At 42.7% G+C, this 27902-nt stretch overlaps 2 protein-coding genes across 3 annotated transcripts in view; both read right to left on the reverse strand.

The window, feature by feature from the left end:
- pawr (PRKC, apoptosis, WT1, regulator) overlaps nt 1-7662 on the reverse strand; it is a 91442-nt gene extending 83780 nt beyond the window's left edge. Inside the window, exons 1-2 of one of the 2 annotated variants that reach the window (XM_034673890.1) lie at nt 7513-7661; nt 6596-7274 (exon numbers count right to left, since the gene is read on the reverse strand). In XM_034673890.1, coding sequence (XP_034529781.1) covers nt 6596-7150 — 555 coding nt within the window. In that variant the 5' untranslated portion in view covers nt 7151-7274; nt 7513-7661. Of the gene's footprint in view, nt 1-6595 lie in introns of both variants that reach the window. The other variant, XM_034673891.1, reaches the window with a different exon arrangement.
- Nucleotides 7663-20340: 12678 nt separating this feature from the next.
- Nucleotides 20341-27902, reverse strand: part of ppp1r12a (protein phosphatase 1, regulatory subunit 12A) — an 82506-nt gene continuing 74944 nt past the window's right edge. The window contains exon 26 of the mRNA XM_034673304.1: nt 20341-22106. Coding sequence (XP_034529195.1) covers nt 22020-22106 — 87 coding nt within the window. The 3' untranslated portion in view covers nt 20341-22019. The remainder of the gene's footprint in view (nt 22107-27902) is intronic.

The following is a 27902-nucleotide window of genomic DNA, read 5'->3' on the forward strand; positions in this document are numbered from 1 at the left end:
AACACTCATTACTATCTATTTAATTAAACCAGGGGGAAACCATGCGTTCACTCCAGCTGCACTCGAGTGAAACTAGATCTAATGTTGTCCAGAATCTGCCGTGGGCATGGCCCGTCTCCAAACAAACAGTACGACTTCACCCTCCACTGAACTTCAGCGCTGCATAAAATGGAGCAGAAACAAATTAGGGCACAAACAAGGCAGGGGTGTTTGAATTTAAGGCATCCGCTTATTTATGCCACAGCGGGCAGATGAAAGAGCTGCCGAAGCAGAAAGAATCATTTGATTCAACAAAGATTTACATAAAGTGCTCCGACATACGGATCCCACACTGAGGGAACTTTGAGTTTCACTTTGAGAGTGTAGCATCTCCTGTTGGAGTAATAATGACAACACGCCTCTTTAAGGGACAAAAACATGGTGGCAGGTAATGTAGACGATATAATCTGAACACTCAATACTTATAAAGCTTATAGTTAGGGCTGGCTCAGGCTTGGACCAGCTCTTAGTTATGCTGCTACAGGCTTAGACTGCCGGGGGAACTGGCGCACGGACACCCTGGGATCCTATCTCGCCCCCATCACTTACTTTAACTCTTCCTGTCCCATTAAAGTTACTAACCATAGACCTTTCTGGAGTCCCTGAGCTCCCTTGTCTCGTAGGTTCCTCTGAGCTGCCGTAGATGTCCTCCTGCTGTGGAAGTTCCAGACTCAAGCTGATACGAACGTGCTGGACTCCAGCGGCAACAGCTACTACTACTCGTCTCATCACTATCACCTCTCTCTCTTACTCCCCTCTATCCCTCTTTCCAGATCTAACTTGGTCGAGGCAGATGGCTGTCTAACGTGAGTCTGGTTCTGCTTGAGGTTTCTGCCTGTTAAAAGGATGTCAGGCCTGGAGTCAACAGATCAGAGGTTTTTAGAGGACCAGAAAGACAACATGGATGAGGAGAGGAGGAGGAGAATCCTTGATTCAGTGATTACTGCAGGAAAGCCTCGGTCAGATGACTCCAGCTGTCCGGCGGTCCTGCTCCATGCTACCAGTGAGCACAGAGCCGGACCGCAGCGGATCAGAGATGGGCCGGACACTGGTGGAAGTCCTGTGTAACCCAGTATATGTGTAAAAATAAGAGCTTTAAAAAAATGTTTTATTTGGTGCATCAAAAGGTAAGAGGGATAGCTCCTCTGTTATCCCAAAACTTGAGTGTTAAGCTGACAAATAATACTTTTGCCCTTCAGTAGTTTATTTAACTTTGTAAAGAGTCAAACTTTTTATAACATATATGTATCCATCCGTCCTTTCCAGCTGTTAAAAAGCCACACTATTTTATGGTTACACTTATAAACTTCTCTCCAGGACCGCTGGTGACTGCAAAGCCTGACTCATCTATCACCCTGACAGTAGTGTTAGAGACAGAGGTTAAGATAAAGGTGTGATTGTACAGAAATAAAAACTATTAACAACCCTCTACATTCACAAAAGTTCAGGCTCTAAACAAGGAGCCCTCTTGTCTGCGTGCTGTCCTATCAGCAGAGTGCTAACTGCCCCGGACGCCCGGCACAGTATCGCATGTTGAACCTTTTGACCTCTTTAGTGACGCTGCAGACAAATATCTGTGAGGCTCCACGCTCCCAGCCTCTGTGTGGGGGCAGCTCCAGTAATCCAGATGAAAACAGAGTTCACACTCTGTCTGGAAAAGAGCGACCACAGCCTCATAACTCAGTACGGTCATAAAAAAAAAGGCTGCACACATGAATCACCAGGAGACGGCGTGCGGCGTGTCCCATGGGAATCATGCTTACATCACACAACCCAAAACACATTCAGAGGCGTGAGCTCAACAATCACCGTGATGCTCAGCCTCCCTCTGTGCGAGCTCACGCTCTCGTTTCCACATTCTCCTGTTGCATAAGCACGCCATGAGAAGGTCAAAGGTCAGTGTAAACACAAACGCCCTCCAGTCTAAGGCAGCAAGCAAAGTGACAGAAAGGAGACACCTTGCCGGGTCGAGGAGGTCGTCCTGATTGATGCCTTTTCTCCAGTAGAGTGTGGAGCTTTTATGGAGCCATTATGGCCTCAACAGGCCAAAGATTGGGTTCCCCTGATGCCCTGAAACCCCGTTCAGGCGCTATTATGCTGCTGAACACAATCCCAGGCATCCCTATTCATACCTGTCGACTCATATTCACATCACAAAGAGAGTGTGTGTGAGGGGGAGCCTTCATTTGCATAGTTTGGTCTCTTAAAAAGCAACAAGAAGAGGAAAGGAAACATCTGACAAGAGGAATAAATATGTGCAGAGCTGCCAGACTTTGTGTTTTCATTTTTTCTCTCTTGCTGCTGTGAAACGTCTTTACATGGATGACTGAACAGGAATACTTCACAAAGGCACAGGGGTCCAAGAGGTCCAAGGTCACCTAAGCCGGAACCTCTCTGAGATATAATGTTTGCAAAGAGTCAGAAGTCAACAGTGCTGCTGAAAAACGTCTCTTTGAAGACATCACACTAAGTAAGTCATGATGACACCTGTGAGAATGATGTGCGTCTGGAGGTTAGCAGGCGCTGTCAGCGGGTTTGCAGCGGGGCCAAGGCGCTACAATGCTATTGATGAGGTTTCAAGACCATCTTTGAGTCAGACGAAAACACTAAAACAGAAATTAGCATTAGCAATGAGGAGTTTATGAGAAATAATGTAAACCACATGATTAAAAAGAAGTGAAGTGTCAAACTCTAACGGCCAAATTCCACTGGATCCAGACCTGATAGGTTTCTATTCTAGTCAATGTGTGAACTTCCACTGGATCCGCTCTGTTGCGTTCCGGCTGCGTCTCTGATCCAGCAGGTCGGAGCCCTCTGGATCAGATACACAAGACTTCTATTTTTCAATCAATCTCAACAGAGCAGATGGAGCGGGACAGGAAGTCAGGTTTCACCAAAACAAAATGAAAACATCCGGTTAATTTTCAGAATAAAACACTCTGTGTTATCACCAGATCGTATTTCACTTAACTACAACAACAAACCAAAGTCATGATGAGCGGAGCCAGGCCTGGAGTCAACAGGTCAGAGGTTTTCAGAGGACCAGAAAGACAACATGGATGAGGAGAGGAGGAGGAGAATCCTTGATTCAGTGATTACAGCGGGAAAACCTCGGTCACATGACTCCAGCTGTCCGGCGGTCCTGCTACATGCTGCGTTCTGAAAACGCAACCAGTGGTTGTTGACGGACGAGAGAGCTTGGCGCCGGACCGCAGCGGATCAGAAACAGGACAAACACGGATCTAGTGGATTTCCTGTGTCTCTCTCCCCACATTTCCTGTCTCTTTCAATCTGTCCTTTCAAAATAAAAGCATAAAGCTAAAAAAAATAGCTACAACAGTGTAAATTTCTTGCTTTCTCACTTCACATGTTATTTCTACCTGTTTGATTAAGTTCTGGGTATAACGACCTGACGTTCACACCACTTAAAAGCATACAGATGAAGCCGAAGCTAGTTATCTACCACCCTCAGAATTTTTAGAGCCAATTTAGTGGTGATAATAAAGTTGGGGGTTATTTTGTATTTCTAAAGAGACGGTGCAAAATTTAAAACATGAAGAACAGCATTAAAGATCAGTTTTTGGGCTTCATTTACTTTATTAAGAGGAGGAGGAGAATCCTTGATTCAGTAATTACCATGGGAACACCTGGGTCACATGACTCCAGCTATCCCGCGGTCCTGCTCCGGACCACAGTGGATCGAAAATGGACTGGACACGGATCTGGTGGAAGTCCCGGGTGAGGCTACACATACTCAAGACTCCAGTCACAGTCAGACTTTCACTTTCCTTTATGCATGTTAGCACAATACCTGTTTAACTGAGTATTACATAACCACACCTGTTTATGTGCACACCCTAATATCCATCCTCCATCTTTGCACTCTCACACCCCTTCTCAGGACTCTGCAGGTGGACTTAAACAAACTATCTCACAGATAAGCAGCTCCCTCAGCACCAAAGCCAGAGCTCTCAAGTTTGGATCAAAGCGTCTGGTTATTTCCCTCCGCCACACTAACACAAATCAGATCACCACTTCATCAGATTACCTCCCACCTCCCCTGGTAATAGCCTGTTCGCTCGCTTTACTCGATAATCAGCTGCCTATGGGCTCCGTCTAACATATCTGGCACAGCCCAGAGTGCTGCAGGCCTGTATTACAGCCTGGCATGTGACCAGTTTTTCAAACGGCTTTGCTCGGCACTGCTGAGCACCTAATAACAGGATGTGGAGCGCCAAGTGAGGAACTGGTCAAACTCCAAGTTGTGCTTCCCTGAGGGTAACGAGAGTCAGGGAAGAGATGGGAACACGGGATGAGATGTGGTTGTGGAGAACTTTACTCACCATCAGATCCAGAATTCAACATTTATGCATTAAATGATCAACATGGAGGAGGTGAGAGCGTCCATGTCTGGCACAACTTCCTATCAGAGTTCCTGCATGTGTCTGAACCACAGGAACGAGCAAGAGTGTGACTTGATTTTAATTCAATAACAAAGGTTGCCCAAACGCTGCCACCACCAGCCGACAACCCCTCCCTCTCTCTCTCCCTCCCTCCTCCTCCTCCTCTTCTCCCCCTCTCCTACATCTGAGAGCCGCTTACATTTCTCTCTCCACGGAGGGTCGATTAAACCAGACACATGTATGGGAGGAATTTGGAGACTTTTGGACAACAGCCTCTCTTCAGCCTCTTTTTTTTTTTATAAGTGAAGAATTTATGGATCTACAGCACACAGGGAAAACGTGTTTAAGTGAGAATGTGTTCTGACATGTTCCCAAGATGTTTGGAAAGAGAGGCTGCCAAGAAACCTGAAATGAATTAAGTTATAAGGAGGAAGAAAAGCCAAACTACAGCGGTAGGAACAAACCCTAAAAAGGACATGTGTGTAATGCAGAACAATAACAAACTTACAGAACCGAGCTTCTACCTCGCACCAACGATAACCCCTGATCCAGCTCCTATAAGTCCGTCTGTATTCGGAACGCTGTGGTAGTTTATAAAAATGACTTCTGTGGGCACAAGTACTCAAGAGCATGCCCAAACATTTGTTCTAGATAAGAGCCAGACCGATACGTCAAGAGGGTCGGTTTTATGGGCTGATGTTAGTCCTCAAAAATGTATATGAAGCCGTGTGAGAGGGTGAGGAGTTACAAATCACACAGGGAGTTCAGGTGAGATCATAACACAATGAAATGCATAGATTAGAGGTGACTGTGGATGCATGAACCTATCCAAATGGGTATCAGTAGATATGTATATTTCTGTAGATATGTACAGCCACTAATGTGATGCATTATGTCTGTGCATGCAGTTCCAACATCAGACTTCATCTCAGAGGGAGTTCAGGTAAATAAAAGATGAAGAACACAATTAAATGCATGAGTTTCAGGTGATGAGGGATGCAGGATACAGTCCTCATCTGTACCGGCAGATAAAGGCTTAAAAAGTTGACCATTGGTAACTGTGGACATGTATATTTCTGGGGACATGTACAGCCCCTAATGTGATGCATTATGTCTGTACATGTAGTGCCAACAATGGGCTTCGACGTGTTTGAAGATTAACTAAATGCAATGCTTGACACAAGGAGAAGCAATAAAACACTCAGTACCAATTTATCCATGCATCATCCTGAACGGCATCAAGTAGGTAAAGTAAGAATGAAAGAAGCACCAGGGAGCGCTCAAAGCTGTCAGCAGCCTCAACTTGAGTCATTCAATAAAGCTAAGAAACATAACAGAAACCACAGAAAGCGTAACAAAAACATCAGTGGATTCATTGCTGTCATGAGCCAGTCTTAAAGCTTGGTGAAGGATTTAGCCTTCTGCATGCTGAGGATGTATTTGGATTGGTATCAGTAGCTGTATCTGCAAAAATGTGCAATAAAGGGTCTGCAAAACTTCTAAATCGTGCACCTCTACTGGAGACAGGCCATGCATACACCCTTAAATGTTTCTGTGTGATGTTCTTGGCAATTTCTGGTAATATTTGGACATCTTTAGACACTTTCAACTCAGTTAACTGTTTGTAATCTACCTGGAAATGTTCAAGTTTGCAATTTAAGAGCATCTCAGTGTGCTTTAGACATTAAAAATGGCAACTAGTCCTTTCTTTATGCCACTTTCAACACAATCCAGCTGAAGTATTGGTTAAAAATGAGTGAGAGATTATGGAAAAAGTTGCTGATTGTTGTTGGAACATTTTGTTTTGGCTGAAGTAAGCTCCAAAGTTAGAGTGGCCATAGCTCTTAACTTTACAGGATGTTATCTAAGATGTTTTGTTATGGTTTGTCATGTGTTAAAAAAACTACAGAGACACCATGTTCAGGTTTTGATATTGGCCTCAGAAACTCAGGGGTGCAGACTCTTTGTGTTGCAGGACAGAAAGCCTCCTCATGCTGTCACAAGATGTTCTGGAGGGTGTGATTGAGTCAAAAGTGTCTGTGCATGTAAAGACACAATGCTCTAACCTTTAATCCATAATCTAACTTCTGGGACTGCAGTCTAAAAAAGAAAGGGGTTAAAAAAAAAAGCCTCCATAATCTGGATTGACTCACCTCATTGGATGGTATACTGACAACACCTGTTGATCTCCTCTTCTCCCTCAGCTTCCTCTTCTCGATCTGTCCTTTCCCCTTCCTGGCACTGTGCGCAGAGCTGCTCTTCTCCTTCACCTTGCTGGGTGAGGGGCTCTCCTTGCTGTCGCTGTCATTGCACGCCATGGGGCTGGGGCTGGAGTCCGGGGTCACACACTGAGCCTTCTCCATCTGCTGAGGAGGGGCCTTCTTCAGGTTGCTCCCAGGGGTGGCAGCAGCAGCAGCAGGGGTGGTGGGGTGGAGGAGGGCAGCAGCAGCAGCGGGGTGGTGGTGCGTCTCCTCCTCGGGTCTCTTTAGGGCCGAGCCGGAGGAGGACCGAGACACCGAGCAGGAGGAGGGGTGGCAGTTCCCCGTGGAGGCGGTTCGGTCCGGGTTGGTGGTGTTTGTGGCACCCAAAGGAGCACCAGTCGCTGCGGCAATGTCCCCCAACATCTTGGTCCTCATTTTCTCCCGTTTCGCCTTCCACTCCTCCAGGAAGTCTGTCGTGGCGCTGGACTTGAATCCTCCTGTTGCCATGGTCCCCCTTTAGAGTCTCTGAAGTTTATAAAAGTGATCCTAAAAAGTTGAAGTTGAAGTTGAAGTCCCAGCTCTCAGCTCCAGTCCTAATGGCACCACATTCCTGGGTTGATTAAGTCTCGAGCTGTTGACAGGTAGAGAGACAACAGTCAGACTATCTGCGCGTGAAGCTCTCCTCTCCTCTCTGGCACCTTCTCCAAACCCACGAGCTGTCTTTCTTTCTACGTCATGAGTCTGAATAACTTTAAAAAGCTGCACCTCTCTGTGTTTCTATAAAACTTCTCCCTCGAGTCAAAGTTCCTCAAAGTGTTCTAAAGTTCCTTAAAACAGGAGCAGAAGTCCAGAATGAGGGGCAGACTCACCTGAGAGGATCCGTTTCAGGCTCTAAAGGTCTCGTTTCGGTCCGACCAGGTGTGCGCGCGGTCTGCTCTGATGAATGGCGCTGGACCCGAGCGCGGAGAGGCGCTGCGCTCGTGCTCTGCCCTCTGGCACGCCGGGTGGGTCCGAAAACTACCGAGCAGTTCCGAGTAGAGCCGAAGTGACGACAGCGCTCGGGAGGGAAATAAAAGTCTGTCAATTTACCTGAGAAGAGGATTTATGGAGCTTTTAAAGGTGTGTAAGGTGTTTTATGGTACTTCTACTAAAACAGTTATATACATTAATGCAGAGTTTTACATTTATTATTTTTTTTTTGCAGTTTGCAGTCTTTCATTCACCTTTTTTTCCCCCTTTCTGTTGCTTTGAGTTGAATAATAACTTTATTTTTATAGAAACATGTTCACAAAGTGATTTGACAAGCAAATCATGGCAGGATTCAGAAGACAAAATAAACCTTTAACAGACAGAGAGGAGTGTAGGAATTCTATCAATGCAAAAACAAAATACAATGCAAAATATTAAAAAGAATAAACGCTAATTAAACAGGATAAAGTGGTGCAACAGTAGACCATTAATCATTGTTTGAGGTTTTTCGAAAAATACATAAATAAAAAAAGATTAGTAAATAAAAATAAAAAGTAAATTAAGTAGATTGATAAATAAAAATAGATAAGTAGAAAAAATAGATAAATTAATAAAAAAATATAAGTCAATACAATAGATTAGTTAATATAAACAGATTAATGAATACAAATACATAAGTAAAAAAATAGATAATTAAATAAAAATAGATAAGTTAATAAAAAAGATGAATAAATAAAATTGATCACTAAATAAATACAGAGAAATAGATAAGATAGATAAATAAATACAAAAGATAATTAAATACAATAGATGAGTAAATAAAAATAGATAAATAAATAAAAATAGAAAAGTAAATAAAGCATTTAAGGACAATATAAAGGTTTTAAGAAGAAGACAACATCACATTGGTGATAAAAGGATAAATTAGCAACATTAAAATAACTGAAAAATAAATAAAAGACCATAAATAACCAAATAAAACTAAAACAGTTCATTAGTTAGATAATAAATAAAAATAAGAATTAATCAAAATAAGAATAATAAGTGGTTAAAAGGATGAAGTCACATAAAAGTCACATAGTTTAGCAATAAGTAAACTTGTACAGCTACAGTTTTGTAAGGAAATACACATTCAACAGAAATAGTTTATTGAAAAACTCTGTACTCCTCTGTGACTCTAACTTACACCACCTCCACATCGTTACTGTTTTTTTTTCTTTAAGCTTTAAATAACTGCAGAGCCAGAGTGCAACATTTCCACGGAAGACTTTTTGTTACAGATTAAGTTCTCCCACGCACATCTCACAGACTGACTCCCTGAGGCTCCACATGACTCACCCAACCAGCTCTGATCAGAGGAGAGACTCCTGCTTCACCTCATCCTCACACATGATGATGAGCACACTGAGCTCCAGGTAGGGGTATGATTGAGGACACTATCAGATGACTGACAGGTTTAATACTTACACTTATGTTATGATTGATAGGAACAGTTCCTGTGAGGTGAAACCTGCAGACTTTGATACTCCTGGATCTTTACGGGTCACAGAAACAGCATTAGGTCCTCATTAGTTTTAGTGAGAGACATTTAAAATATCCCATGGATATGACACACATCTATGGCACAGGTATTTGCGTCATCTATAGATATATTTCTCTATCTAGGGTTTTATTCCTGAGGAATACTACAAGGCATATGCAAGGAAATTACAATGTTTAATTTGCTTTAACAGGAAGTTAGTTTACTTTAACAAGTGGAGCGTGATATGGAAGCCCTAAGCGGTCATGCATCCACACCAAGCGGCCAACTCCGGTCTTAAAATATGAAGTCCATGCTTAAGTGCTAAAAAACTGCAGTTCCTCGAGTGTCCACTTGAGGCTGGCTGCAGAAACACAGGAAACCACATACACACCCATTCAAAGAAGACGATCTTAACAGCAGAAATAAACATGTTCACAGCCTGGTTCAAAAAACAGTTTAGGTCTGAGTAGCTCATATCTCTATCGACACACACTGTCAAGGGTGATTTTTTTTTAAAACTTCCGAGTTTTGCCCATATAAGGACAGGTTAATTGACAGGTGGGCACCCTGTAGCTGTTAGCGAAGAGGCTAAAGGCCCGCCTCTTTACCTCACACTAGCTTGGACAAAGTTAGGTTGACTTCAGCATTTCCAATATGGCAACCGCTGACGATCGACTTCAAAACAGCGCTCAGAAACAGATGGGTGATGTCATGGATACTACGTCCACACATGTATTGCCTCTGTTTCCCTGTGAGGATTAAGTCCTTTCAGTTCTTTTCTGCAGTTGTACTTAACAGCACATGGTCATAACTTGTATCTCCAGAGTTACAAAAGAAGTAAAACAAACATAGTGATAGGATTAACTCGGAGCGCTGTTGGCCTAGTTGTTTAAGGGTGTGTCCCGTGTACAGAGGTTTAAGATCATGGTAGAGGTTTCTGGTTCAACACCTGACCACGTCCATTTACTGCATGTCTTCCCCACTCTCTACTCCCCACATTACCTGTCTCTCCTCAGCTCTACTATCAATAAAGGCAAAAACGCCCCAAAGAATAGCTTTAAAAAAAATAAAGACATAGGCTGAATTTGGAGAAATGCAAGAGGAACATTTTATTTATTTATATTTAACTTTTATTTAACAAGATGAGAACCCATTGAGATCAAGACCTCTTTTACAAGGACGACCTAGCAAAGAGGTCAGCAGCACATATCAAAATAAATACTACAGTTCAACAGAATGGAGCATATATACAGACAATATGTAGAAGCAATCCATAATTTAAAAGTGCAACTAATCTGCAAATAAAGTGCAATTCATGAACACAAAACAGCATGTTTTAAAAACACAGGTGCTGATCTTGGGTCTGTCTTTCTTTAAGATGGAGCTAAAGGCTTCAAGTGAAATAAAATCAGACAATTTCAAGTCCTTCTGGAGTTTATTCCAAGCAGTAAGAGCAGCAAAACTAAATGCTCTCTACCTAAGAACACGGGGAACACACAAAATAATGTGATGGGTAAAAAAACCTCCACACAGCTTAGATTTAATACAATAAATAGTTCTAAAAACTAGTCCCATAATCAGCATCCCTCTGCAGCTCTCCCATGTAATGACTGCATCTTAGAGGGGATAGAATATAATGAATCCACCTCACTACAAGTCCTCAATCCTGTAATAACTCTGCACAGCCTTCCAGTGATATTCCATCTCCCTGCATTGTGCCATTACCTCTGTGTGCGAGCAGGTTTCTCCCCATGCGGTGATTTAAAGCTGCTATACTGTCAGACGGCTAATTCCATGAGGATAATAGCTCAATAAGTTTGCTCTCCTGAAGCGTATGGGTCTTTTGGGGGTGTGCGTTCAGCCTCCTGAGGGTGCACTGACTCTCAGGTATCATTCAAAGTGTATATCATGTGCATGCTCATGGACCTGTTTGCCTTAAAATATGACACCCGTCCACATTGTGCCTTTATCTCTGCATGCACCAACCACAGCTGCAAGATAATGAGAAAAGTTGGGTGGAGCAAAGAAGGGAGTGAGGCCTCTCCTGAACTAAAAATAAATCTCTGCACCGAGGTCACTCTGCTGCATATTTAGCATATTTCTGTCTGCACTTGAGGAGGAAGAAAAGAAGGGAGGATGAGGGGGCACGAGGGTCGCCGCTGAGCATTTTCCTCCATGCCAACACAAACTTAATCCCATTAAGCATTCCGGTAATGGATTCCTAAAGTAAGCATGCTTAGTTTCCATTTTATTCAAATGTTTAGATTCAGACTGTCCTCACTGAAAGCTGGATTTGTATTCAGATAAAAGGCTGGGTCATGCTTTTGGTAACAGCTCGCAGTAATGTGGAAAAATGTTAAATCAGCACAGTAAGTAATCTAACATGCATATTAAATATAAGAGCGTGTTAAAGCCACTGGTGCATGCACACGGTTTTATTTATTTGACATTAATGCTGCAGTCCAAGACGTTTATAGGCCGGTCATTTTAAAATAAGGAGCTCACTCTCCTGTTAAATCTAAGAGTAAGCACGGACTGCGGATGCTGTTTTACTGGAGAGACGGAGAAATCATGAGTTAAACAACATGAAACCATTAAAGTTTGACAGCTAAGAAGGTAATAATAATAATAAGCTTCCTCAGTTTGTGTGTCAGAGATTTTAACTTTTATTTAAGTTTGATGAAGCCATTAATAAAGGCTGTTTTCTGTTTTAATGAAATAATTCTCTCTTATCCATTAACCCTGAATCCCTCGACCATCTTTGGGGGCGCCAGACTCTCCTGAATTTATTTTGTATATGATGAATGAGACAAATGTGGTATCAATGAAAAGCTGAGAATATCCGCTGTAACTAAGTTTTTATAGCTTGTTGGTAGGATTAGCGGTTCAAAAGTTATCAAGCTTTTAAGAAGAAGTAGCCGGCGGCTGTCTAGGTCTTTGAGGGTTAAAGCTCCAGTAGGGAACTTTCTGTTTGTGTGGATTTTGGCGCCCCCTGTGGACAAAGCAGTACCTTTAATTTCTTTCGCTGATTTTTTCCTGTACATGTGACGCAATCATCTCATCCTGCTTCCTTTTTAGCTTTTAAATCTGTTACTCATTGGGAATATTTGATGTGAAAACATAAAGAAGCTGTTTCCTTAGCATGCTGTTATTCGTCATATCTGACACCTACCCTGGGGCAGCATTTACAGGCATCAAAAACAGCTATACAGTGGTCAATAAACCTCTCCCTGATGGTGGTGTGTGCTTTTCCAGGTCATTTTGAGGGATTGGTATTAATTTGAATTGCTTTTATTTCCAGCTAAAAACTCCTCACAGGAGCTTTAAAGCCCCTTTAAGACGCCTGTAACCACTCTGATGGGGGGTAGGTGTAAGACGGACCGCCACAAACATTTTACTGTTTAAAGAAAGCAAGATTTTGTTGTCAGAAAACACAACTCACACATGCACAAGACAAAATCAGCAAAAGGTGCGAGGGGAACTGTTTTGTCCACAGGGGGGCGCCAGAATCCACTCAAACAAAGTCCCTCACAGGAGCTTTAAAGACTAAAAGAGTCACTATAAGTTCTACATTTTAAGTGAAAACGTTCCAATATGCTTTAGGTGGTTGCAAAGATTCTCATGTTTCATAAAATTTTGGTTGTAAATAAACAAAATAAGAAAGTAAGATGTGTTATATTTATGACATTTCTTGCTAGCTAGACGTTCCCTTTTTGTTTGCAGGGCTAATGCTATGCTAAGCTAACCAGCTGTAGGTGCATTTCTACCCTACAGTTTCAATCTTCTCATCAAACTCTTAACAAGTGTGAAACTTTGCATGTTTGCAGAAGTTAAAGCAGAGAGTGTTTAAACTTGTTTTATTTCTGTATCGATCAGATGATGAAGTATGAAATGTGTCGTCTACGTTCAGATCTGGACTTTCCTCTTCACAGGACTTCACAGTGTGGATGAGTTTCTGCAGTTCTGTCCTCTGAGGGAGGATCAGCTCGGTGCAGTCACTTCATAATCACCATAATAAAGTCCTAATGTCACACTGAAGCTCATAATCAGGCTGAGTCTGCTGCAGGAGGTTTGTTTTCTGCTCCTTCACCGGCTTTAAGAGGGATTAAAGAGACTCAGGTCAGCACACACTGAATATACACAGTCCTTATCCAGGAAATCAGATTCATTTAGAGAATTCTATTCGTTGACTTCTTATTATAAAAAAGAATAAGGTTTTATTTTTGTGTCTTGAGAAAGAAGTAGCTGAAATTTCCACCTCCTTAAGGAGCAGGGGCGTGTCCAGTGGGGTGGCACTAGCCCCCTTAAAGTCTGATTGGCTACCCCAAAATCCCAAGCTATGATTGGCTATTTGCCTTGTTAGAGGCAGGATTAATATTAAGTGTGAAGTGTTTAAATGACCACAGGGGGCGCCAAAGTCCACATATAGTGAACATTCCTCTGTGGAGCTTTAAAGAGAGGAAAGCAGCACATTAAGGAAGCTGGGACCTGCTTAGTTTATGCACTTCAAACAGCCCGTCTGTGCTCTTGAATTTACCCATGATCCATTGCAGCGTAGGTTCTTAAGTGTCCTCTGAAGCAGCCTGTGAACCTGTCGCCTCTAAAAGAAAGAGCCGTCTCTACATCCTCCTTTCTGGAAGCATCCACAACAAATCCTCCTCCACTTTGAGCCGCTCTCTCTCTCTCTCTCTCTCTCTCTCTCTCTCTCTCTCTCTCTCTCTCTCTCTCTCTCTCTCTCTCTCTCTCCGCTGAGTGTGTTTGTCTTTGTTTCAGCGACAGACTCGAGCTGCCACTTCACCGGGACGCCTCCATTTGTCATTGTTTGTCATCGCGGAGGAACCCCGCTGCTGCTTGTCCTCGCGCTGACTGAGGAGGGTTTGTGCTCATCCACTGTGTCTAAGTGTGCTGTTTGTGTTTGTGGGGCTTTAAGAACTGCAATTTAGATAGGGGGTGGAGGAGAGAGAAAGAGAGGAAGATTAGACCATGGTGGAAATAAGAATGAACAGGGGAGGATGTGTGTGAGTGTGTCCATGTGGGTGACAGCAGTTTCCAGCTCCTTCTTCATGGAGGATTTCCAGCCTGGAGAAGCGTCTGCTGCATGTCAGGAATTAAAGACAGAAGACCACAATCAGGAGCTTTCTTTGGAGGTCTACTCGTCACATTTCTAGAGCTTCTTACAATAACGCTTAAAGGACTGCATGTTAAATCACAATCTAGGAAACACATTTTGAGGGGTTTTGACACCTAGCTGCAGGAATTGGCTCACATCCAGTCACAAGAGCATCAAGGGTTGATGTTGGGTGATAAGGCGTGGCTCCTATGCATAGAGATCCAGCTCCACCATCTTCCATGAGGGCTCAGTTTCTGTAACCCAATAGAAAGGATGAGCACCCAGTGAATAAACTCACCCCACTTTGCCCTTTACTGATAAATTTAGTAGCCTACCCCATGGCTCCTGATGTCCCCTAAAGCCTGAGATAGAAAGGACAGATAGGGAGTGAGCCATCACTAGCGGGCTCCTCCCTTCACTGATGTTTCCTTTAGTTTGGCCCACGACACCTTCGGAGAGGCTAAACAGTTAGCTCTGGCGTCCCAGAACCAGCTCCCACTGTCCATCATGTCCACCACCAGAACACCCCAATTCCATAACCCAACCCATACAGAACTTTAACGTTCAATGGACCCAGGCTCCGTACATGCAAGCTCCAGGTAGTGACAACACCGATACCACCTACTCTAGCACCTGGCCCCTTGCAGACCCCACCACCTAACACACAATAAGAAGAGTCTGGAGCTAGATATTAGAAGACTTTATAGCATTATAGCGAGGTGGGGCATCCCAGATTTTATTAAACATGGACGTAGTCTCTGTGACGTCACCAATTGGTTTTGGAAGTGGAATTTTTAAGCCCAATGACGGTGGTTGCCATATTGGAAATGCTGGCTCAACCTGAATTTTGCAACTTGTAACCTTAGTAGCTCATTTGTTTTGAAGATATTTAAAAAATTACCCAGAATGCAGTGGGTAGGAAAAGAGGAATAAGCTAGCTAGACTAAAACATGTTTTAGTGCCGGGCTGTAAACATGTTTAATTCTGCTGTGAGAATGTGCATTTCAACATGACTGCTTATAGGATCTCTTAGGCTTTCGGAGCCAGCCCCTAGTGGACACTTAATGAACTGCAGTTTTAGGCACTTCTGCATTGGCTCCATTTTTTCACATTGGGGATTGTTGCTTGGATTGTATGCCTCCCTTGATATCTGATTGGCCACCCCAAGATCCTCCGGTATGATTGGCTACTGGCCGGACCAGAGGCGGGACTTATGCTCAAACATAATCTTTAGGGTTGTGTTTGATAATTTCTTCTTCTTCTTTGCTGCAACTTCAAACTTTAAAATCTCTTTGAGGAGTTTTCATGATGTGTTGACTCGGACGCCCCCTGTGGATGAAGTCCGTATTGCTTCTCAGGGATGAAGACAAGATTTCCAATGAGCACCGTCACCCTCAGTGGTTGAATCGAATGAATGAATATAGATCACCTTTTTATCCTTTGTTCAACTTCTATCAGGATGCAGAGTGACGAGGTCATGTTTTGATTTGTAGCTACGTCAATTTATTAACTGTGGCGTAATGATGTCATAATTTGTTGGAGTGTTAGCATACTTGAGTTAGGATTAGCAACAGCACTGTGCAGCCTCAGAGAGCTGCTAGCATGGCTGTGGATGTACAATGTATCCAGTAATATATAACATAAATGCAGCCCTGGAACTTTGCAGGTCAGCAAACCTCATGATGTTACTTAAAGAGCCTCCGTCAGTGTGGATTGAATACTGCAGAGAATCATTTATCATTCAGGACAGATGTGGAATAAAACCTAACATCACACTCTCAGATGACACAGACTAATCGCCTCATGTTGCCCTTCAGCCAGAAAGGCAGCCTGGCTTCAAACCCTTCATCACTCCACTCACACTGTGAGACTCTTCAAGGCCAGAAATCTGTCCTGAAGACTCTGTCCTCCTTCTGTTGGGATCCTGATGAAGACTTTGAGCTCAGGACGGTTGAGTAAGCGTATCCGTATCACAGCGCAGACACAAACCAGACTTCCTCACCACGCGCTGAGGCAATGGAAAACAGAGGAGCCAGGCAATTACTGCAGATACCACCGCTGATCCTCTGAAATCGAGTTTAAGTATTTGAGAGCTTCATCAGAAGTTCAGAGAGCAAGTGATCCAGCTGTGACCGACCTGCAGCACTTAATGAAGCAGAAACTAGATGGAGAACTCACACGTGTTGTCACTTTAAGATACATGTCTTCACACTTCGATTCAGGATCAAATCACAGATGAGTGATGCAGATTCAGAGAGCTGTGAGTGTTTAGATTTTGATGTGAGCTGCAAATTGGCCGCCTAAAACACTTTCTGGGTCCCAGTATGCACGGTTCCTTTCATGGAGTATACCCTGCACACAGTTTGGACTCTCGTCTTCGTCACAGCCTCGCCTCAAGTCTCTCAGTTGTTCCTCTGTGACAGTCCAAAGAGCAAAATTTGAATATGGCAGAAATAATGACCACTTTGAGGATACTGAACGCTCATTAGACCCGCCACAGTCTGCCTTCTTCACCCTCTAATGACTGCAAATCTTATGATTTCTTTTAACTACACACTTTTACTGTTTCAAATAATTTTGTAAAAGTCATTTTTGGGGCGTTTTATGAGACGGCTGAAGAGAGAGAAAACGTGGAGAGCAGAAGCAGGATTAACACCAAATTCCACCAGATCCGTGTCGGGTCCGTCTCCAATCCATCACGGCACCAGATCTGATAGATTTCTATTTTAGTCAATGTGTTAACTTCCACTGGATCTGCTCCACTGCGTCTCTAATCCAGCAGGTTGCAGCCCTCCTGGATCAGATACACAAGACTTCTATTGTTGCCGGATGCCGGAGCACGACGCATCAATCTCAACAGAGCAGATGGAGCGGGACAGGAAGTCAGGTGTCACCAAAACAAATGAAAACATCCGGTTAATTTTCAGAATAAAACACTCTGTGTTATCACCAGATCGTATTTCACTTAACTACAACAACAAACCGTCATGATGAGCGGAGCCAGGCCTGGAGTCAACAGGTCAGAGGTTTTCAGAGGACCAGAAAGACAACATGGATGAGGAGAGGAGGAGGAGAAAACCTTGTTCACATGACTCCAGCTGTCCGGCTGTCCAACAACGCAACCGGTGGGTGCTGACGGAGGAAAGAGCACGGAGCCAGACCCATCGGATCGGGGACAGACCTGACAACGGATCTGGTGGAAGTCCTGTGTAAAACGCAGCAAAGGGTCGAGGCCTTGAGTCGAACCAGGCACCACTGCAACAAGGACTACAGCCGATCTGTTCTATGTGAGGAGTATCCTGCAACCTTAAACTTGACATCTCAAAGATGGAGGACATCCTGGGTTCTCTGGCTCTGCAGGACACTCAATCCTCCTCTGCTGTAGAAATGAATCCTGCATATTTGACCTCACACGGTTACCTCTGTCAACATTAAAGGCTGAACGGCTGAGAGAAGGATCTGCTGGAAGTCTGGAGGTCGAGATATTTGACTTTGTGCAGCTGATGAAGATGAACAGGATCCAGGACGCTTTCATCTGCATGTCAGATTCATTTGTAATATATTTGTAATATAGAGTTACCTCAGCATTAAAGTGTGAAGATAAGTCATTGGAACAATAACTAGTCTGCACACTCCATAAAAACCATGAGCAGTAAAACACAGTCAGCACATCTGTGCACCATCTGCTGGTGTGACGGTGTGTAGCAACAGCTCTCTGCTGCTCTCCTGCATGAGGTGCAACATAAGGCCTTAACACTCACACACATTCCTATCATTTTATTAACCTTTATTTTTCCAGGAAGAGTCCCATTGAGATACAAAGTCTCTTTACAAGGGAGTCCTGGCCAAGACAGCAGCATACATTTATAGATTAGCCGTGTTAAGATCTAAAACGTGAGCACAAGCTGATCAGATGATCCTTTATCCTGGTTTTAAAATCCTCCAATCAAATCAAAGGATCCAGTTTTAGGTGAGTTTGAAGCTCAGACCAAGATGAGGGAGCAAAGACATTAAAAGCACTTTTACCAAAAACAGAGTGAGTCCAAGGAATGATGAAAAGAATTCGTCCATTGGACCGAAGATTACAGCCACTGATGACTTTTGGAGTCAATCCATCCATCCATTATCTTGATTGCTTATCCCGTTAGGGGTCACGGGGGGCTGGAGACTATCCAAGCTGGCTTCGGGCGGGAGGCAGGGTACACCCTGGACAGGTCGCCAACCTATCACAGGGCTTTAGGAGTCAATAAAGAGCGTAAATAAGACGGCAGCTCCTGGAGCATGGCCTACTAATGCTCCATTCTTCTGTTGAGTAAGGAAGACAAGCCTACCTTTTAATACAAGACACAGTGATGTGTGTGGAATCCTAAACCACCTATAAAAGGTGACAGTCTTAAAGGGAAAGTTCACTCAAATTGCAGATTCCTTTTTATATTTTTTCCCCCATTTCTTGTCGAGCCATGCAGGTGCTTTTGGTTTTATAAGCCCTTACTCTTCAGGTGGTGAGTCTTCAATATGTTTAACTCTTCCCCAGTGCAGTAAAGTCAAATAAGAAGGGTTTCTGGTGCTTGCATTTGTGTTTCCTCAATCAGTATCCAAGTCGTTAAACTTAATAATTTTCTTATCTCGAATACTGTCTGCACCTTAATATCATTTGCACTATTATCTATTTTCATTGTCCATTTTTAAACTGTCACCTGCACTGTGTACATAGGATGTTTTTATAGAACTGTATTTTATTATATTTTATTGTATTTTATATTTAAATTTTAGATATTTAAAAGCTGGAGGAGAGAAACAGCATCTTGTTTTTCCTGTATGTCTCATATATACAGTGAAAATTGACAATAAAAACCTTTGAATCTTTGAAACTAAAGATTTCTGTCAAACAAAAAGTCTGCAGGAACATTTCAGGGATGTTTTATGATTCAGTAACAGAGAAGAATTGTGTTTATAGAGGAATATTCCTGCTAATTTGTGTTAATCTAATATGCTCGAGGTGATGCTAGTTCATGTTTATCTGTGTTTTATTGAGGCAGACAGAGAAATCTGAAGTGTGTACTCCTTTAAAGGCCCTGTGAGGAGTTTTGAACTGGCTGAGAAACAGTCTGAAAATGATACCAATGCCTCTTTATGACCTTCAATAGCAAACAAGACCATCAGCAACAACACTGACACCTTCTCTGTTGTCATTTTTAATGCCTGAAACCGCCCTGAGGGGGTAGGTGTCAGACCAGATGATTGACATCTCGCTTCAGAAACAGACTTTATTTTAATGTTTCATGAAAAATAATCACATTGCCTGATAAAGTTGACTGTTAAACGACAACAGGACGAGATTTTTGTTGAAAACACTACTTTTGCATGTATAGGACAAGAGATAAGAGGTATCACTTTGTCCACAAGGGGGCGCCAGAATCGATACAAAACAAAAGTTCCTTACAGCAGCTTTAACTGAACATGGAAGCCTTAATATTCCACCAAATCCAGATTGTGATTGTAAAACCATAGACTGTATAAATAATGGACGTAGTATCAGTGATGTCACCTATCTGTTTCTGAAGCCCTGTTTTGAGGCCAATCGGCGGCAGTGGCAGCCATATTGCTGCTGTCAAGCGAGAGTCTGGCTTTGAGCCTCCTAGCCAACAGCTACAGTGTTCCCACCTGTCAGTCAAGTCAGCTGAGCCTCTCATTGGAAGACTTGTAATCTTAATATCTTTATCTAGTGTTATGAAGAAATTCACCCCCCGTACAGTGTGTAACAATCGAGAAATGAGCTATCAAGACTACACTTGTTTTTTGAACCAGGCTGTAAACATGTTTATTTCTGCTGTAAAGATCAGCTTCTTTGAATTGGTGTGTATGTGGTTTCTGGTACTTCCGGAGCCAGCCTCAAGCGGATCCTCGATGAACTGCAGTTTTTAACACTTCCACACTGGACTCATATTTTCAGACCAGAGGTTGCCGCTTGTGTAAAACCAAGATGAAATGTTGGAGCATGTATCCCTTTAAAAGGATCATTTCCACAGAGCTGGATGAATCAGTGTGCAGACGTGTCAGTATGAGTGAACAATGATGGAAAGAATCAGACGTGGGAACTTTACAATGTACAAGTTTATTTTTAATGAACTCTTCAGTGGTTGGTAGTCACAGCACAGCTTGCATGTATTAAGCCACACACCTATTTTACAAGATGACGGGAAAAAAAAACAAAAAAAAAACAAAAACAAAAAAAGTCTAAACCAGAGAAGATGGTCGTCAGTCCATCTGCAGTGACTTTCTCTTTAAACTTCTTCCACTAAAATATCCTTAAAAGGCCACTGAAATGCATAAAATGTTTTCAGATGCGTGAAATATTTAACGGTGGCGATTTTTGCGTTGTAACCTGACATCAAGACTCCTCACATGGCGTCGACAGTGCATGTAGACATTGTAAAAAGGACTGGGTTAGCGATACCTAAGATATTCTTTTTTTTATTTTAGTGACAACACCTCGGCTAGAATACTACAGCTTTAAAAAAAAAAACGAAAATAAAAGAGCACTCTTCCAAGATACTGGATACAATGAAAGTGAAATGTAGTGAAGCGATTATTTCTTTTTCATCTCACATTATGTGAACACGTATTTCAACTGGAAAAAAAAGAAAAGCACTGAACACTGCCGTCTTCTACTGTATCCAATGTTTTTATAACTAGAGTAAGAATTAAAAACACACCTGTTTGTCCTCTGGAATTTGTATACTTTTAATAGTAACAGACGGGAACCATAAACGCATGCCATGTGCTGCTCTCAAACAAATACATACAGGTATATACAGCGTCACTCAGTACCTGCTAAAACAAAGTGAGAAATACAGAGTATAAACTGACTACACTACAAACTTAAAACAAAAAAAAAAGAGGAGGAGGAGGGTGAGCGATGAAGCGGTGGAAGAGTGAAAATCCTAGGTGTGATGGACTCGTCATTAAAGCATTAAAAAGAAAAAGAAAATGCATATTGCACATACAGTGAAAGCTTAAATTCCACCAGGTCCGCCTCTTTTTTCGCTAAAGCGAGAATTCAAAATTTTTTCCCTCTTGGAGGAAGACACACAGAGGTACAAAAAAATGGAGGAGGATGTGTGTGTGTGTGTGTGTGTGTGTGTGTGTGGGGAAAATGAAGTTAAAAGGAGCCACGATGAGGAGGGGCAAAAAAAGGAGAAGTGGCACTTTAAGGAGGGAGGAAACAGCACAGCACACAAAGAAGGGGGAAAAAGGGGGACTGTGGCACAAATAAAATCAGGTGTGGGGTAATATCGGTCGTTCAGTGATAGCCGAGAGAGAAGAGAAGAGATCGATGCAGAGTGTTTTTTCTCTTTATGTACAACTAAGGCTTATTGGTTAAATAGTTCTCAGGCTTTTCCCCGCCCAGACGATGCTTTTACATGCTCATCACACGACCCCGCTCTCCTTTTTTCCGCTCTGTAAACTCAGTGGATCTAACCGGGACTCGATCGAGTGGAGTATAGATGATGGTGGTGGTGGTGATGATGGATGGATGAATGGATGGAGGGATGCTGCTGCAGCGGCGGCGGAGGAGGAGGAGGAGCAAAAAAAAGGGAGCAAAAGTTTGCAGGAGAGAAAGAATAAAAAGGAGTCTTGTCTCTGATGTCTGTTGCAATTAATATCTAAATGTGCAATTCCATTAGTCACTGCCATGGGGAGGCTAAAAGGGGGGAGGGGGTGCAGAAGACGGGGGGAGGGGTGTAAAAGGAGGGTGGGGGGGGGGGGGTGTTCTACTTGGAAAGCTTGCTAATGACTCGAATGAGCGCTCCGTTCTCGTCCTTTAGTCTCTGGTTGTCGGCTTTCAAGTCTGGGAGCATCTGAAAGGAGAGAGAGAGAAAGAGAGAGAGAGAAAGAGAGGAGGCTTAGACAAGTCTTGACAGACGTGGTGTGCGTCGTTAAAAAATAAAACCAGCCACGCCGGTCTGACAAATGTTAATAGCAGCCTGTGTAAAAGCAGTCCTGGAGTCACACAGCAGCTCTCAGGTTTGAGTTTGTCCTTTTTTTTTTTTTTTAAATAAATAAAACATCCTTTTTCCAAGAGAGAGAAAAAAGCGGACACACCACAGGCCAAAGATCCTGAGAAAGCCATGCAGAGTCTGACCGGCTGCTCGCTCACAGCCAGAGAAATGCACAGCAGACACAAACTCAGTCTTTGTTTGTTTTTGTTGTTCTGTCTCTGAGAGCTTCGTCTTTAAATGTTTGATCTCACTAACAGCAGCAGTCGATATCGCAGCAGCTGAGTACAAGTTCAGACTTAGTTTGTATTTACATTAGGACGAGTCTGAGTCATGAGTCATGTGTTTACAACATAAAGGAGGTTTAACCAGTGAGGAAATTACAACATGATCTGAAGCTACGCCTCCTCTCTCTCTGATAGTTGAAGCTTTTAATCTGTTATTGTGTCATACATACATTTATACGCTCAGCCCACATGAGCTCACATCACACCGTGGATTTAAACAGTCTCCTCTGAATGTTCCTGTCTTTAATATTCTTTAACTCACTTTGTCTTATTTAAATGAACACTACTCTTTAAGGGAGGGATGTGAGGAGACGGATAAATCAGTACACATTAAGGTTGATTCAAATGGATGGGATGAAAAATGAATATTGATACCCTTTCTGAACAGCAGAGGGCGCTGTCTGTCTTTGACTTCTGCTTGACCTCATTACAGCTCTAATGTGCGTTGTATCTACAATGTTGTGATTACTTTGTGACGTGGTGACATCAAAGTAGTGAAAAGATCAAACACGTTATAACAATGTAATGACAAAGTTACAACAACTTTATGATGCTACGACGTTAAGTTACAAATACGTTAAGATGTTACAACAATCTTATAAATTTGATGTTATGACTACTTTGATGTCATGACAATGCTACAACAATTTTAAAACAATGTAACAACAACTTTATGATAGGACAATATCACGATGTTACAAATACGTTAAGATGTTACCATAACTGACAACACTGTCACGGCAATGTTGTGATAATTTTGGCACTATGACTATTCTGACGTCACGGAAACTTTATATTTAACATTATAACAATATGACAACAGGGTTACGACTTATTAAAAATGTTACGACAACTTTGACTTTAAGACAACTTTTTGATGTCACGAACATGTTAGACAACTTTACAACAATGTTCAACAAACTAACAACATTATAGAAATGTTACGACAATGTTATGACATCATTGACGTTATGATGTTAGCGTAAGAGCTTATGTCTCTTCCAACAGTGTAAATACTAGTGATGCAACAGATCATCGTTGATCCGTACGGATGCCTCTTCACGGTTCGGCACGGACGTGGTCCGCGGATCGGTTGATGAAAAAAGTTGCGCGTGTTCACGTGATGACCGCATGTTCAATCCACACTCACTCGTCAAGCGCAGCTGTAGTCATGGCAAGTGAAGGAGCAGAGGAACTTGAAAAAACCTCCTGCATCTCTTAAGTCACATGTATGGGAGCATTTTGGTTTCCCTGTGAAATACAGTGAATGCTGAATGTGCTTGAGCTACGTTATGAAACTCCGTTGCGCACCCACTACACCACAGGCCGTCAATACGTGGCCCGCGGCCCGCATCCGGCCGCCTATGTGTGGTCCCCGAACTGTTATTCCTTCACTCTGTGTTTTGGTCTGGTCACCCTGTGTTTACTGGGACTTGTCTCCATGCCAACGATACGCAGACAGGCTGTTACTGTGTGACTTAGAGTCCACTGCTGCGAGTGAAATCTTTAACTTTCACTTTCGTTTTTGGAGCAGTTCGCATGTTGGCACTTTGCCAGCTGTAGGACCCTAGAATAAAACGGTGTGTTCAGTTTGCAGCTCAAAGAAAAGTGGACGGTGAAAATCAGCGATTGAAAGAAGAATGGAGTGAAACTTTTGAAGTTCCTCTGCTCCTTCACTTGCCATGACATGAAGTGCAGTGAATGAGGCAGGACTGGGCCCACAGATAGGGTGCTTTGCACATGCAGTACATTTTGAGTTGAATGTTGTTTTTATTTAATGGGCAAAGTGTTTTACAAAATAAATGGAGGGACAAAGTTATATTTGTCTTGTCTTCTTTTTTTTTTTGCTGATCCGAAAAATGATCCGATCCGTGACTCAAAACCGTGATCCGATCCGAACCGTGAGTTTTTTGATCCGTTGCACCCCTAGTAAATACATCAAACATAATTTACTGTTGATCATTTTTCCACCGTTTCCATTTGCTCCTATAACTTTAGGATTTTGCAGAAGTACCTTTATGTCTTTTCAAAATAAAAGCACGTTCAATACCAAACAGGAAATAAAGTAACTTAGCCAATGGCCAGTAAGAAGGCAAAATAAAAGCATCACAAATAATAGTTTAAAGAGGCACTTTCTTTTGAAAACTTACTTACACCCTTATAAGAAATCATAGAAAATCGTATCGTATGGCGAGTTGACCTTATCGTCACATTCCTGCTTTATAATTTAGAGAAAGTGATTTTGATATAGTTCAGATTTGTTGTCAAACTGTTGCTTTATCACGTTATTATGAGAGGAATCTTTGAAGATAAAGACTAAGCGTGCTAAAATCACATGTTGTGTTTTCTTTTAGATGAGTATTATTGATTTCATTTAACAACTTCAATAATTCAAGAGCTGAAAATGTCCTGCTTCTACGTGACACCTGCTGGGTGACCTGGTTCTAAATTTGAATTTTTTTTACAATACTGACTGAATTTGTTGATTCTGACCTGACTGTTGTATTACACCAAATAACACTTTAAGCACTTCTTATGAGAGCAGAATAACTTTGGAAAATCCACAGATTTGTGTATCTGTTCGGCTTCAGATCCACTAGATGCATTTTTAACTCTTCTTTCACAGAATGTGAAGGCACTGTGGTCCAGAAAATCAACATTTACACTCATGACAAAAACACTGAAACACTTTGATTACCTGTTAAAAGCTCACACACATTTTGATCATGTTTTAAAAGAACACTGACTTTCTTTTTCAGGCACAATGCTACATCTCCACATACAACCAGTCAGTGCATGCAGCTGACTGAGAGTTTTATATTGACTGATCGTTCATCAGTCAAATTCAAATCTGGGGAGTAAAGAAAGAAGGAGGGAAGAGACGGACTCAGTCTCTAGAAGGTTTGGACCAACAAACTGATGCCAAATAAAGAAGCCACTTCATGCAGAGAAGCCAGAACAAGCCAAACGGAAAAACGGAGCTCCTTCTGAAGGAAGCATCCCAACTAGGAACCACAAAGAGGACACTTTCCTTTACAGTACTGCAGGTGTCTGAGTGGAATTAAGAACTTCAGACACCTCTGACCTTAAATGAACCTCACCCGACGCCCTCTGTGTCTTATTCTTAGTGTGTTTGATGTGTTTGAGATGCTTCTGTTAGCTGAGAGGTAACAGAAGGTGCGTACTGTAAGAGGAGAGTGTCCTGCAGAAACAAAAACACCCTCCCCAATCTGAAAACCAAAAGCTCTGGGGAGGCAGAGGGGAGTTGACAAAAAACCAGTGGGCGGCTGGGCACCTGCCTGTCTATGGGTGCGGGCAGAGCACGAATGGAGCATGAGAAGAATGAGGGTTGGGAGGAAGGGGAAAGTGAAGAGGAGGGAGGAGGAGAAGAGGAGGAGATGGTGGTGGTGGACAGACGGACGTGGCTTTACAGGTCGACGGAGGGCAGCTGGCTGCAGGCGGACTGCGTGAGCTTTGCCAAGACGCGGGACAGCGCCCGGTTCTCAGCCTGCAGCCGCTCTTTAACCTGCCGCAGGGCCTGAACCTGCTTTACCTGGGGGAGGTTCTGCAGGGGAGGGAGGGGGGGAGAACCACAGAACAAGAGGACAGAGAAAAGAGGAGGGTGAAAGAATGGCAGGAGGAGGAAATGTGTGTCAGAGGAAGGATTAATGAAAGACAGGAGAGCGTAAATCAACAGGAGAGAGGAGGAAGAGGAGGAGGAGGAGGAGAGAGGGAAACAGAAGAGGAAGACTGTTAGAAAATGGGGACAGATTTCTGGAAGGAATGATTAAGAGCTGGTCTTTCTGCCTCAGCGTGATGCGTGTAGATAAAACCAGAAAGTGACACTGATAAGATCGGCCAGCTGTCTGGCACCTAAAAATAAACACACTTTGTTATCACAGCCAGGAGAACGACTCTGCTCCAGCAGAATTTAATGGATTTTTCACTCTATTTCCTCCTTGACTTCCAGAAAGGAGCGCTTAATTGGCCGTCTCTTAAATAATATGTCAACACAGATTACAACAGAGGACCTGAGATGTGCCCGGAGCAGAGGGAGAGATGTAGAGTTAACGCTCAGTGTGGGGCTGGATGTAAATGTTCATTCTGAGGACTAGATGTTCGGATATTAGCGACATCACATGACTTATTTAAAGATGGTGGATGATTTCCTTTGAGTCAGAGTCACCAGCTGTAGCTGCGATAAGTTTAACCAGTCGGTACTTGTTTTGCCGCCACAGTTCGTCTCTTCTGACGTCTCTGCTGCAATAAACGGATCGAATCATCTCTACAGCTGCCAAGAGTTACAGGTGTCTTCACCTCGTGAGTCACAGTGAGAGAAATCAGAGTGTTTCTATCTTCCTGTAGAGATCCAGGATTTAACATGTACTTAAAGTTGCTTGTGTGGGATTTAGTGGCCTCTAGTGGTGAGACTCCAGATTGCAACTAGTTTGAAACTCTATGACACTCACACTAAATGCAAAGACTCATCTCTGGAGCTCATATATGATCATCCTCTCCAGATATTGCAGGAACAAGCTCACTTTGGATTTGAAGAGCTAATATTAAGGGAGCAAAACCCTCTAATTCATTCAGAAATGTAACCCACATGTGATTAATGAATACTACTTCATTTAACAGATGAACCTCCTTACATAACTTTACAAACTAGTCCTTTAATGCGAGTATTTCAGACTTTATGTTGCAGAGGATAAAAGCGGTTGCTCCTATATTCAGACAGTTACAGTAGTTTAGCTTCCTGCTCTGCTGCATCACTGATCTGACTTCATGTCGTCTCTTCTCTGTCTTGTCATGTATTTTAGGTTATTTTTCTTTCCTTCAGTGTTTATAATTTTGCTTTTTGTTGTCACAGCATTTCAGTGTTTCCCACATAAAGACGATACCTGGGCGGGCTGCTCAGGTTGAACATTTTCTCTCTTTCTACCTGCATGAAATCGTTTGTAATTAATGACCTAAGAGTTTTCTCATCACTCCTTCCTCCTTGTGTCTGATATCCTGCAGCACCCGACACATGTTGATGCATCGATGTCTCACATTAAATACAAACCTTCTCATTCCACTGATTTATTCGCTGACATCGTCCTGCACTATCTTAGTTTGCATCCCTGCAAATTGCTACGTCATTAACAACCTTTGTTGACACGCTGATCACCTGATGTGATAACGGTGGATCAGGTGACAGAGTTCAAAGAGTTATAAAACACGCTGCTGATTAATATCATCAAAGATCAGACACATGAAGAGAAGAGAAACAGCAGGAGGCGGGCGGGAACATCGTTCTGTGGGAAACACTAAACTCTATAGACTGTTTTTAATGGGGCCATTTAAATAAACCTTTTATTATTATTATGAT

This window comes from Notolabrus celidotus, chromosome 21 (genome assembly GCF_009762535.1).
Source record: "Notolabrus celidotus isolate fNotCel1 chromosome 21, fNotCel1.pri, whole genome shotgun sequence".
In the NCBI taxonomy this organism is placed as follows: Eukaryota; Metazoa; Chordata; class Actinopteri; order Labriformes; family Labridae; genus Notolabrus; species Notolabrus celidotus.